This window comes from Drosophila guanche, unplaced genomic scaffold (assembly GCF_900245975.1).
Source record: "Drosophila guanche unplaced genomic scaffold, DGUA_6, whole genome shotgun sequence".
Classification (NCBI taxonomy): domain Eukaryota; kingdom Metazoa; phylum Arthropoda; class Insecta; order Diptera; family Drosophilidae; genus Drosophila; species Drosophila guanche.
The window spans coordinates 3,023,806-3,036,061 of record NW_022995747.1 but is presented as its reverse complement, the minus strand read 5'-3'; the positions used below and the strand labels follow the sequence as shown (position 1 = coordinate 3,036,061).

The 12,256-nt window shown below is 43.9% G+C and overlaps 3 protein-coding genes across 9 annotated transcripts; 2 read left to right on the top strand and 1 right to left on the bottom strand.

The window, feature by feature from the left end:
• Positions 1-71: 71 nt before the first annotated feature.
• On the bottom strand, positions 72-2,358 carry LOC117583696 (adipocyte plasma membrane-associated protein). The gene is made up of 4 exons (XM_034272176.1): positions 2,133-2,358; positions 1,861-2,066; positions 1,501-1,798; positions 72-1,412 (listed from the first exon to the last, which is right to left on the bottom strand). The coding sequence occupies exons 1-4, from the start codon at positions 2,246-2,248 to the stop codon at positions 377-379; spliced, it is 1,656 nt and encodes a 551-aa protein (XP_034128067.1). The 5' UTR covers positions 2,249-2,358; the 3' UTR covers positions 72-376.
• Positions 2,359-2,677: 319 nt separating this feature from the next.
• LOC117583657 (max-like protein X) lies at positions 2,678-3,764 on the top strand. Its single transcript, XM_034272120.1, has 3 exons — positions 2,678-2,847; positions 3,013-3,416; positions 3,472-3,764. Exons 1-3 carry the CDS (start codon positions 2,718-2,720, stop codon positions 3,697-3,699), a joined length of 762 nt encoding a protein of 253 aa, XP_034128011.1. The 5' UTR covers positions 2,678-2,717; the 3' UTR covers positions 3,700-3,764.
• Positions 3,765-4,511: 747 nt separating this feature from the next.
• On the top strand, positions 4,512-11,158 carry LOC117583655 (RING finger protein unkempt). 7 transcript variants are annotated; one of them, XM_034272113.1, is made up of 9 exons: positions 4,512-4,614; positions 4,682-4,891; positions 5,928-6,347; positions 6,409-6,611; positions 6,903-7,015; positions 7,287-7,398; positions 7,576-7,698; positions 7,785-8,359; positions 8,424-11,158. In XM_034272113.1, exons 1-9 carry the CDS (start codon positions 4,553-4,555, stop codon positions 8,619-8,621), a joined length of 2,016 nt encoding a protein of 671 aa, XP_034128004.1. In that variant the 5' UTR covers positions 4,512-4,552; the 3' UTR covers positions 8,622-11,158. The 7 variants fall into 7 exon arrangements, 6 of the variants coding, with proteins under 6 accessions (XP_034128004.1, XP_034128003.1, XP_034128009.1 ...); XM_034272112.1 differs by having other exon boundaries at positions 7,573-7,698; XR_004573807.1 differs by lacking the exons at positions 7,287-7,398; positions 8,424-11,158 and having other exon boundaries at positions 7,785-7,926.
• Positions 11,159-12,256: the final 1,098 nt, after the last annotated feature.

Below are 12,256 nucleotides of genomic sequence, written 5' to 3'. Positions count from 1 at the left end.
TAAACTTAATTTTCATAGATAAGATTATATGGGGGAGGGAGGGAGTAGTGTGGAATGCAGTTCCAAAAATGGGGGACTTTGTAGCAAAACCGAATTATAAACCGTGGCATATAATGAGCTGCCCGAGAGAGTGAGAGAATCATTTGAGCTAAGGCTTCGAGCTAGTTAGAATTTAGCTACGTTTCGACTAAAATTAACTGGCATCGCATGAGGCCTCTGAGTGGAATGTTTCACGAAAAATAAATGTGTGGGGGGTTGCATAAAGAGAAAGAAACGTAAAGTGAACTTTGATTCTGTCATTGGCTTTGACTACGTGAATCTACCGAATCTCTCTCGCTGCTGGGAATATCCTAAACAAACTTCAAAGGGTTGCCGTTTAGAGCTCCACGTTGACGCCCTGCTTGTTGATGACCTTGAGCTTCTCCTTGGTTGGTGGCTTCGTGTCCGCTGGAATGTGTTCCTCGATGGGCGCCGGTTTTGTGGGCACTGTGCGCTTCGTGGTTGATGCAGCAGGCTTTGGCGTTGTTGTCGTTGTTGTTGTTGGTGGTTTAGTTGTCGGTGGCTTGGTTGTGGGTGCCTTGGTAGTAGTGGGTGGCTTCGTTGTTGTCGTGGTTGTTGTTGTGGTGGTGGTGGTTGTCGTTGGCCTCTTTGTGGTTGTCGTTGCCGGTTTTGGCGTGGTTGTTGTTGTTGTAGTGGTTGTGGCCTTTGGCTTCTGCGTGGTTGTTGTCGGTGGTGCACCGAAGGATGCCTCCAGGCCATCGCCCTCAGTCCTCACATTGCGCACCTTTACCGTGGGCTGCTTGGCCTTGGGTGACTTGACGCGCGCCAGATACTGATTGAGCGGGGAGCCCAGGTAGAGGTACTCCTGGAACTCAAGCACATGCGAAATGGCGCCCACGGACTTGTCAAAGCCATGCAGCGATCCCACAATGTTGCCATTCCAGTCCACACGCACCACAGTGCTGCGCTTGGGCGACAGCAGGGTGATGCTCTCCATGTGGCCCACAAAGTGAACGAAGCGCTGCGAGAACTTGTTCGGGTAGACGCTGTTCAGGTAGCGGAACGGCAGCTCAAAGAAGGCCAGCATGCGGGCCAGGAACAGGCGTACGCTGGGGAAGCGTGAAAAGATGTTGAAGCCTGTGGGATGCTCGCTGTCTGCGCTGACCACCAATGGCACCCAAATGCCCTCGCTATCGGGCGTCAGATTATCGGGCAGGCCGGGCAGACCATCGACAAAGACCTCACTCTCGCCGGTCTTGGCGCCCTGCAGATAATACTTGATCAGGCGCATGCCAGCGGTCTCGGCCACCACAAGGAAATCCTCGTTGGGGCTCAACGCAATGCCATTGGCGAAGGCCAGCTCGTCCAACAGCACTTCGCTGACATTCTTCGCCCGATTGTATTTGAATAGACTGAAAGAGAGAGCAAGCGGAAGAGAGAGCAGAACCATTAGAAACCGGTTTGGGCTACGTTCATTCATTCGCTGCGTGTGGCACTCACCGGCCCGAGGGATTGGCGAAGCTGGCAAAGACCAGATCTTCAATGGTAAAGTCAGACGAGGAGTCCGTCCAGAAGATGTCCCCCTGCTTGCCGACGGCCACGCTATTGAAAACCTTTGCCGGTCGCTTGACCTTGCCATCCAGCTCCTGTGCCGGCGACACCAGCAAAGTCTTCTTGTTAGTCTTCAAATCGACTTGCCAGAGGCCGTAGTACGCATCGGCCACGATCAGGTTATTGCCCTGCGTGTCAAAGGCGAGGCCCAGTGGGCGGCCACAGCGCGACTCCTCATAGATGTCCTCTGTGGGGAAGAAAGTGAAAATGTTAGCTGCAGGTTCGTCCCTTTTTGCTGCTCTGACTTACCGCAGGGCTGTCCGATCTTGGCCACATGGGTGACATGGCTGGCAGATAGCTTGATGATCTCACCGCCATGAATGCCGGTATAGATCTCATTGTTGCGGGCTATAAGACACTCGGGGCCATACACACGCCCCTCCAGCAGACGCTCAGCGCCTTCCAGGTGAAAGTTCGGCTCCAGCGCCCCCTTCAGTTCTTTGGGCGGTGTCACACTGCATTAATTATGCGTTAGCACCGTTATTAGTAATATATAGACGGCAGTTCATCCTGCAACTTACGTAAATTCCTTGTAGGGGAAAGTGGTGCGAGGCGGCAGGTTGGGCAGGAGGATAACTATAAGGAAGAAAATCATGAAATTCATGATTCTCACACGCAAGGCACGTAGCAGGCCCATGGCTAGTTTGTTGTGCGTCTGCCGATTCCAACTATAAATTAAATAAACGGCGTTTAAGGCAAGATACCCGAAGAAAAAACGACACGATGGCAAAGTTCAACAAGAACACACAAAAGTCATCATAGTGGGACCGGTATTGGCAGTATCGATAGCGATAGTATCGAAATTTGTATATACCACATATTTCGCCAGCGAACTGTTGGTAAAAAGTTAGCCTAATATTTGAAAAATCATTTATTATCCAAGGTTTCTTGGGAAAACTATCATTTTAAATTTCATATATTACTAATAGCTGTACCAAAATAATGATCATATTTGCATAAACACTTTTTGTACGATTAATGTATTGTGATAGTCACATCCCTAAATAAAATACTAAATACCATATAATACCGATATTGCTATCGATATACACTTTTGCTGGTGTTTTTGTTTTGGGTGAAACGTCGCAGTTGAAAAAATTGAAAAAATGAGCGACAACACAACCAAGGAGGAAACTTTCGGAATGGACCACGAGCAAGATCTGAACATCAAGCAATACTCCCGCTGCAGCAGTGCAGGGAGCACCCACACACCCAACTCCTCGGCCCACAATTCAGGTAGACATGCGTTCCTTTCGCTTCCGGGGGTGGGGAGCTGAGCAGATAATGCCTGGCATTGAATTTCCTCGGGGCTTCTCGCTATCAGCAGTAGCAGCCGTGGCTGGCGTTTTATTACACAGCCTAATGACACTGTCTCTGTTTCTTACCCCTGTCTACACACAGATGACGACGACGATAGCGGCGGCGATGCCAGACACTCGACGGCGGCCAATTCGACGCTCAGCTACAAGGAGCGCAGGCGGGAGGCACACACCCAGGCGGAGCAGAAGCGACGGGATGCCATCAAGAAGGGGTACGACAGTCTGCAGGAGCTGGTGCCACGTTGTCAGCCCAACGACTCCTCGGGTTACAAGCTGAGCAAAGCGCTGATACTGCAAAAGTCCATCGAGTACATTGGCTATCTGAATCAGCAGAAAGTCAAGCAGGAGGACGAGGGTTCGGCACTGCAGAAGGAGGTCACAGCGCTGCGGATCATCAAGAATGGTTACGAGAACATGCTGCAGCATCAACAGGCCAATCCAGGGCCCGAGGAGGCACGCCTCACAGATGAGGCGAAATTTCAAGTGGTTCGTTGAAGGGAAGTCCATTCCTATTCATACTTTACTTTAACTCTCCCTGCAGTTCCAGGCCATATTGGAGGAAATGTTTGACACATTCCAGCACATACCGATGGACAATTTCAAGCAGCTGACCACCGGCATAATACCCTGGCTGGAGGAGCACTGCAAGCCACACATTCTCCGGAATATCCTAAGTCGCACGTTGCAGCAGATGGCCCAGGAGGCGCACGAGAAGCAGCAACTGCAGCAGCAGGCAATGGAGCAGGAAACTGGCGAGGGTTTCAGTTGATTGCAGAAATATGTGGTTTTGGTTTAAGCTCCGTTTTGTTCATTAAATGCGTCGTTTGAATAGTTGTAAAGGCGTTGCAAAAAGTGAGACTAAACTAATCGCGACTGGTTATTACTTTTTGGCTTATCCAGATTAGATAGCGAGAGAACTCTGTGCCTCGCAGCCTTATCCGCGGATTTAAACAGCTCCAGCAGCACGTTCAGTGTGAATGGCTTAAGGAGACGCACTCGCTCGCTGACCTCCAGCGAGGTCACCAGATCTGCAAAGAACTACAGACTCTCACCGCTCCACACGTGAAGCTGGACAAACCTCTCCGAGTCTCCTAGTGTAGTCTTTCTCCGAGCAAACAAGGCACATTCGAGGTATGGTCCCAACATGTTCATGATGTATTGGGTCGCAGGTCAGCCGGCAATTCGGCACTTTCTTCCTCATCCTTTAGGGCGTACCTGTCCAGAACGTGAAGGTACACACGAAAATTGATATTCAGGGCGGCCTGGTCTGCCCCGCACGTGTCACCATGCGCAGCCTCCAGCTCCGCGTCAATTTTCCCGGGCACCTGCCGGGCCGCTTCCTCGGGCTGTACATCACCGAGAGTCTATGGAGGGTTAGAAACCATTTAGATTCGCTAATCAGAGACATCCCAAGACACTTTTACGTACGATAGACATTCGCTGTGGCTAATTTTTTGTTTTCCCGGCGGACACCAAAATTTCGATTGATTCAGTCACCAATACAGTGGGTCTAGGTGGGTTAATCTCGGTATATGCACAGTATATTTGAAATGAGTTGGTATATTGATGGTCTTATAGATTTACCCGACACCAAACTGGTCACACCGACACACACTTCAAAGATGGCGAACGATACGAGCAAGCTACTGTTGTCTTCACAACAAGAAAAACCCAATCATTATACGTAAATAAACCATTCAATTATACTCAAAGTGTAGATATTGAGCTAAGCCATTGTTCTACTTGTGCAGCTACCTGAAGGAATTCCGCGTGGAGCAGTGCCAGTCGTTCCTGCAGCACAAGTGCAATCAGCATCGCCCGTTCATATGTTTTAATTGGCATTTTCAAAATCAGCGGCGTCGGCGACCCGTTCGCAAACGCGACGGCACCTTCAACTACAGTGCGGATAATTATTGCACCAAATACGATGAGACCACAGGCATCTGTCCCGAAGGCGATGAGTGAGTATCCTGGGCATTATAAATTGCGTCGCCTCTGGGAACCAGCAGCACCAGAAACTGGGGATGAGACAACGCCAGCGAAACGACGTAGTATTTTTTCGTTTGCTCTTTGTGCTTCTTTCGTGTGTGTGTATCTCTTGTCTTCGTGTTTACAAACAAAAACTTGGGTGCGGGTGTGTGGGGGGAACGTAGCGTCTAGCAAAAAGTGAAATTCAAATGCGCGTGTGTATCTGTGCGTCTGTGTGTGTGTGTGTATGTGTTTGCGAGTAGGGTAGGCGTAACCTACGACGAGGCCACTGTCGCCCACAAAAGTGAAAGTGATTTCAGCAATTTCATTGCTAGCGAAGGGGAAGTTCTAATCCGCCTGTGGGCTGTCTCTCCGCCGGATGCTGCTGCCTTGGACTTGGTGGTGGTGTTGGCAAGGTATATTGTGTGAATGGTGAAGCGCGTTTCAGTATGTGTGTGAGGGAATATGTGCGCGAGAGAGCGTGACTTTGGTCTGCCTTTCCACATTTGTCATATATCTTGGGTGGTGGTGTTGCTCCTAAACTCACACAGACACCAACACACACACACACTCATGCAGACGCACTGCTACAAGTGTGCGTCATTGTTGTTATTGCGTTTCGCTTTTGCGTGTTTTCTTCGTTTTATTTTGATTTTCCCCGGCAGGCTTCAAAATGTACAGTTATTGTGAAGCTTTGAGAGCGAGACAGAATGATTTGGGTGCAAGGTGTATTCATATGGGGTGTATGTATCATATTTTGGCAATGTAAAGTGCAGTTTCACCTGCCAATGCATCCAATATGGTACCATATGCATTTGATAAGAACAAACCCCCCTACCCTGTGTTCCTACACTTTGACAAAGAATAATACGCAATTACTGTTTCTGCGCACAACAACCCATTGTGACCCAGACTTGAAATGTTTGCGCTTTCTCCTGTGCCCACGCACAGGAGGGGTAACAGCTGCGTGGCTATTTTTAGCTCTAACCCGAGCGTACGTCACTAAATTCCCCGCCTCGTACCCAACAGATGCCCCTTTCTGCACCGCACCGCTGGCGATACCGAGCGGCGCTACCACTTGCGCTACTACAAGACATGCATGTGTGTCCATGACACGGACAGCAGGGGTTACTGCGTCAAGAATGGCCTACACTGCGCCTTCGCCCATGGAATGCAGGATCAGCGGCCACCCGTGTACGACATCAAGGAGCTGGAGACCTTGCAGAACGCTGAAATTACACTGGACAGCACCAATGCCCTGAATGCCCTGGACAAGGAGCGCAATCTGATGAACGAGGATCCCAAGTGGCAGGACACCAACTATGTGCTGGCCAACTACAAGACGGAGCCGTGCAAGCGTCCGCCTCGCCTGTGCCGACAGGGCTATGCTTGTCCACAGTACCACAACAGCAAGGACAAGCGTCGTTCGCCCAGGAAGTTCAAATACAGGTGAGACAACCAGAGCAGAGTCCTCCCAGTGTAATCCCTTACTAACATCCTTTTTTTGCAGGTCGACACCTTGCCCCAATGTTAAGCACGGCGAGGAATGGGGTGAGCCGGGCAATTGCGAGGCCGGCGACAATTGCCAGTACTGCCACACACGCACTGAACAGCAGTTCCATCCGGAGATATACAAATCCACCAAATGCAACGATGTACAACAGGCCGGCTACTGTCCACGTAGCGTATTCTGCGCCTTTGCCCATGTAGAACGTAAGTTGCGATCCTCAATGGTTGTTCTGTAGGTTCCTAAGCTTTCGGCGCTGTTCTCCACAACCAGATTCTGTAGGGCCCAGCATAGGGATATATTTTGATACCTTTGAATTAACGTTCTGTTTGTCTTTTACTTGCTTCGCACCATGAATCCGAAAAACCAAAAACTATCTCTGAAACAACTGCTAAAAAAAAACCCTCAAAATATCAATGCATCAATCAATATATTCGCTTTGCCGCTCTGCTGATCCGTGTCGCTTCTCCATAACTCCACCTCCCACCCAAAACAAGTTTGTGTAATGGCCGATGAGAAGACGTGGGAGCATGAACTGTCGCTTCGTGATCTCATTTCCAACGCCTTGCCCGACTTACAGCCACGGGATGTGCACCATTTGGGCGATAATGTACGTATTACCAGTAACCAGTTAGTTAAACAAATCCAGTAAACAACTCCATTCATGCATATCCTGTGTAACTATGTGTAGTAAACGTTTAATCCTCCCATACTACTCCCCCAACATTACCTCTACCAACAAACATTACAATCAGCCGCGCTAATCCAGCTAACGATCATCAGCCTAATTGTCTAACCAATCAATTCCCACAGAAACCTTTGGCGTGCTCTCATATTGTTCTCCTCGATTTTTTTCTCTCTTTGTTTCGTTCTCTTCGTAGTTGTTGAACATTGAACATGGTAATAGTACCAATAAAATGTTGGTAGATGCTTTGGAAAATACAAGAAATTCCAGCAAATTATTAAATTTCTCACGACCCCTGGACAGTCGTTGTGAGTATTTTGGGTGAACCTATAAGAAAATATACATTAAAATATATTCAAGAAAATTCCTATTCTAAATGTTGGTTGTGGACAAATTGTCAGAGCTAAAAGCAGCAACGCCGCCTTGTACGCCTAACTGAAACTCAAATTTAAATGTACGTATTTATCTTCACTCTTTGCAAGTAGCTTGCTCACTGGACGATCCACGCGAGAACTCACTGTCGTCGAGTCTGGCTAATAGTAGCTTATTAACACGTTCCTCGGCGCCAATTAACATTCCTAATACGACACTAAGTAACTCAATTAATGGTAAGTGAAGCAATCCAAGCCGGCAAACGTGTCTAATGTCTCTACAAATAAATGGTTTTGTTTTGTTTTTCTTCGTTTTTGAACAGATTTTAACTCGGGTGGCTTTGCCGTCAACATTCCTGGCAGCTCGCTCACCTACAGTCCAACCAATCACGCCAATCTCTTCGCCATGGATGCATTCAACTACGGCGGTTCCAACAAGTTAAGCAACTCCCTCTCGGCTGCCACACAGAACGACAACAGCCTCTTCTTCCCATCGCGCATCATGTCCCCGGGCTTCGGCGATGGCTTGTCCATTAGTCCATCGGTCAGAATATCCGAAATGAATACCATACGTGATGACATCAATAGCAGCTCGGTGGGCAACAGCTTGTTCGAGAATACCTTGAATACGGCCAAGAACGCCTTCAGCTTGCAATCACTGCAGTCGCAGAACAACAGCAGCATCACCAACGACTTGATTACGAAGAACGCCCAGATCCACAAGCTGAGCAACCGATATGACGATGTGGTCTGTAAATTGAAGATTGCCGAGCTCCACCGTGACAAGGCCAAGCAGGAGGCATTGGAGTGGAAGGAGCGCTACGATTTGGCTCAGATACAGCTCAACCTGTCGGCAGAGCTGCGAGACTTGTCCATTCAGAAATTGAAGCAATTGCAGGTGATTAACTTCACTGACTGATTTCCACTGTTGATTTACTGACTCAACACGATCTTCTTTTCAGTCAAAGCTGCGCTCCGATTTGGAGGAGGTCGACAAAGTATTATATTTAGAGAATGCAAAGAAGTGCATGAAGTGTGAGGAGAATAATCGCACCGTCACCCTGGAGCCGTGCAATCACTTGTCCATTTGCAATACATGTGCTGGCTCGGTCACCGAGTGCCCCTACTGCCAGGTGCCGGTAATGACAACACACACCTAGAACATGTTCAATCAGCAACAGGGGGGCGGCCACAACTGGCCCTTTGGCTGATAGTTCGGATATTAAGACGCGACAACAGCATGACAATGTGCATGACACACAAAAGTAAACTTTAGTTTGTAAGCGAAATGTTGAAGCTTCTGATCGAAGGCATATGTCAAAACTTTTACATATATATGAGTTATATACTTCAGCTCTATGCAAATTAATCATGAATATTAGCAATTACTAGGCACAAACTATTAATTGAATTAGCTAGCTGCTCTAAACAAATAAGTTATATATTTTACTTTGTGGTATTTTACTATTTTAATATGTATTTAATTTTTGCTTGCATAACGACTACAGGAATATTTTGAAAAAGGTTTTTTAAGTTTAAATCTTCTCTTGCATAATAATGTATATCATATATATTTTTTTTCGTTTTATTCAATTTATTGCACAAATTTGCAATATTTCTCATATAATTTTTATTGCGTATCGTATATCCGTAGTATCTTATTATTTGTATTGAAATATGCCACACTTTCAGTCATATTGTACTCTTCACTAGTATTATCTAAAGAATTATGAAAGGCGCGGAACCATTACGCAGTGTAATTGGTTGACGTTATGATAACTATAATGGTATATTAATTTTTCTAGACACTTTTAGCAATTGACTATTAACAAATTTTATAGAAAACAACAAATTGATCAAGTTAATGAAGATTTAACAATGTAGTGTCGCATGCGACAGCAGCAAACAGCAACAAAACAAACAAACAAAACAACAAAAACCACCAGTGATTTTATATAAGCCGATTTTCAAAACTGTATTTTATATGTACTCGTATGTGTGTTTCAATCTTGTGAAAACGACAAAAAACCAACTGAAAAACGGAAAAACAAACAAACAAAGAAATTTTCAAGCAATAACCAACCCGCCCCAGCCAAGCGTCATAACTTGATGTAACTGACGGATCATAAATCCTAGTCTGTGTACTGAACTTTTTTTTTTTCAATCTCCCCCTGCCCGCTTGTTTACCTTCACAAAAGTAATTATAGAACATAAAATTAATTTGTAACTGAAGGCGACAGCGCTTTCCCCTAATGAAATATTCATTTTGTTTTATGAAAACTAAGAGCCTTGGCTTTTTGATGATATGTGGATAGCCGAAGCACACGCAAAAAATACAAACATTCTTTATATACTCGTACTCTTATTAGGTTACTTTGTGATTTTTCTAGTGCTTTAAGTACTTATTTTGCAGCTGACTCTCAATTTTTCCTATGATTTTATATAGCCCCCCCTCAGTGGAAGCTTCCAATTTAGCAAAAGCAAAAGGAATGAAAAACAAAATGTCAATGTCAGAAAATAGTTGTTAAGATATATGAAATCTAGCATTTGGCTAATGGTACAAGAACGAATATGAAATATACCTATATAGATCTATATATATATATTTATGAAGCATTTGGACACCGATTTGTGATGAAGGAAGGGAAGTATAACAATAAATGTAACTCGATACAGCGAATCGAACACAGTTTAAAAAGAACATGTTAACCAGAGTTAATGTAACAAACAAAAGATAAGAACCGTCTTCAAAAACCATTGTATTTTTTTGTGCAGCAATATTGTAGTTATCAAGAGCTGTTTTACTGGTCGCATACGACAAAGTTGAATGAGCAAATGAAATGTATTGTTAGTTAGTTTGAAAGAACTAAATGGAAAGCAAAGGGAGCGGGAAAAAGTGAATTGAAATCGCAGCTGCAAAGGCATTTATGGAAAACAAAAGCAAACGCAAAAGCAAAACTATTACGATATACAAGAATATATACGAACCCTATATACATGAAAAGCAAATATATTATATATGTATGTATTATTAAACAAAACAAAAAGCTAACTAGAAATGTCAACGCAGCGCAAAGGCTTTTATATCTGTGTGTGTTTGTACTGTGTTTTTTGTAGGGAAGGAAGGAAGGAAGGCCAAAAACAAACATCTTGAAATACAAATTATTAAAAACAAAACAATAAATAAATGTGTGTTAAATGTAAATGCTTTAATAGGCGTATGATAAAAGCGTACACAGACCACAGGTGGATAGTTATGAATGTAGAAATGGGTTTTATAATGGAGCTGTTGAGCGTATACCAAGCCTCTCTCTTTCTCTGTCTGTAGTACCCCTGACTCACAGCGATTCCGGCACAGTGTGAACACTTTTGCTATCATACTTTACACACGAATTCTCTTCAAGTATATCTAACAACTTGGGGATTTTCGTTCTATCCTCGAATCGAAAAAGGCAACAAATGCAAATCAATATTTGAACATGTCAATCAATCCATTTTTCACGCGAAACGAAAGATATCTCACAACTGGGAAGAATCAAACCAGGAATCGGGAACACACAAAATATATATGTATAGTGTGTACACAAATACTTATATATTTATAGACGAAGCATGTATTTTGTATACGCTACTGTAAGAGTGATTTTTATGTGATTTTGAAACTACTTGAATATGTGATCCAGAAATAAATGAAAAACAAAAACAAAAATGAACGAAAAAAACAAAACAAAACGACAAATGCAAATACACAAATATATACATTTATGTAATGCTCGCATACTCGAGACAGCAAAACAAAGCAATAAAACAAATCATATTGTAAAAGAATTAAAAACTTCAGAAAAAGAGAAAAAACTCCAGCTCCATTTAGAAAACAGAAGAGACGAAGAGGAGAGAGTAATGGTACGGAACACACACACATTGACAAACATGTAGCAACAGAACACAGAAAACAGAAAAAACAACAAAAAGATAAATGTCTAAAATATCAAATTGTAATATTAGATAGCGTTTTAGGGTTCTACTACCACGATGAGAGCACAATCTAAGAATTAATGTATGGATCACCAGAATGCAGTCAAATACAAAAAGGCAAAACAATTCACTACAATTAGAACAATAAGTAAATGTTTGCTACCGAAACTGTTTCATCTATTGTATGTAGTTAATAAATTAACAAACTTAACAAATTGTAGCGAAGTAACTGTTAGCTAAGGGTTTAGTCTGATTAGTTAATCAATGCAATTAGCAGAACAAAGAATACAATTTTGAACACCGAACAGGAATTTTAATGACGAAAACGCAGAGACCGAGCAAAATGCAACCGAAAGTACTGTCTGCGGGGGATTTTTTCATAGATCTACAACACAAAATATTTAATAAAAATTAAGTTAGCAGAGACACACACACACACACACAAGACAGAAAAAGGGACACAAATACAAGTGTATAGGAAAAATTTGTGTGTTTTTTTTCTAGAATATACAGACTACCGACAAATATTTGTCAATATCTACAGAGAACTACAAAGCAGAGAGAAAGAACTTGCAGAACTTTTACTAGAACTAAATGCTGAAACTACAATTTGAGACCAAAACCTCAAGCAGCTCTACAGAAGTTAACCTCTAAAGGTGATAGGCACTAGGTAAACAAACAAATGTATAACAAAATATTTATACACAAAAGAAATATCCCAGTAGAAATGATTGATTTTTGCGGTTCGTGTCTTGGCTAAGGCTCGCTTTACTTTCGATTTGGTTTCGCTCTTTTCGAATGTCGTTTGGCTTAAGTTTAT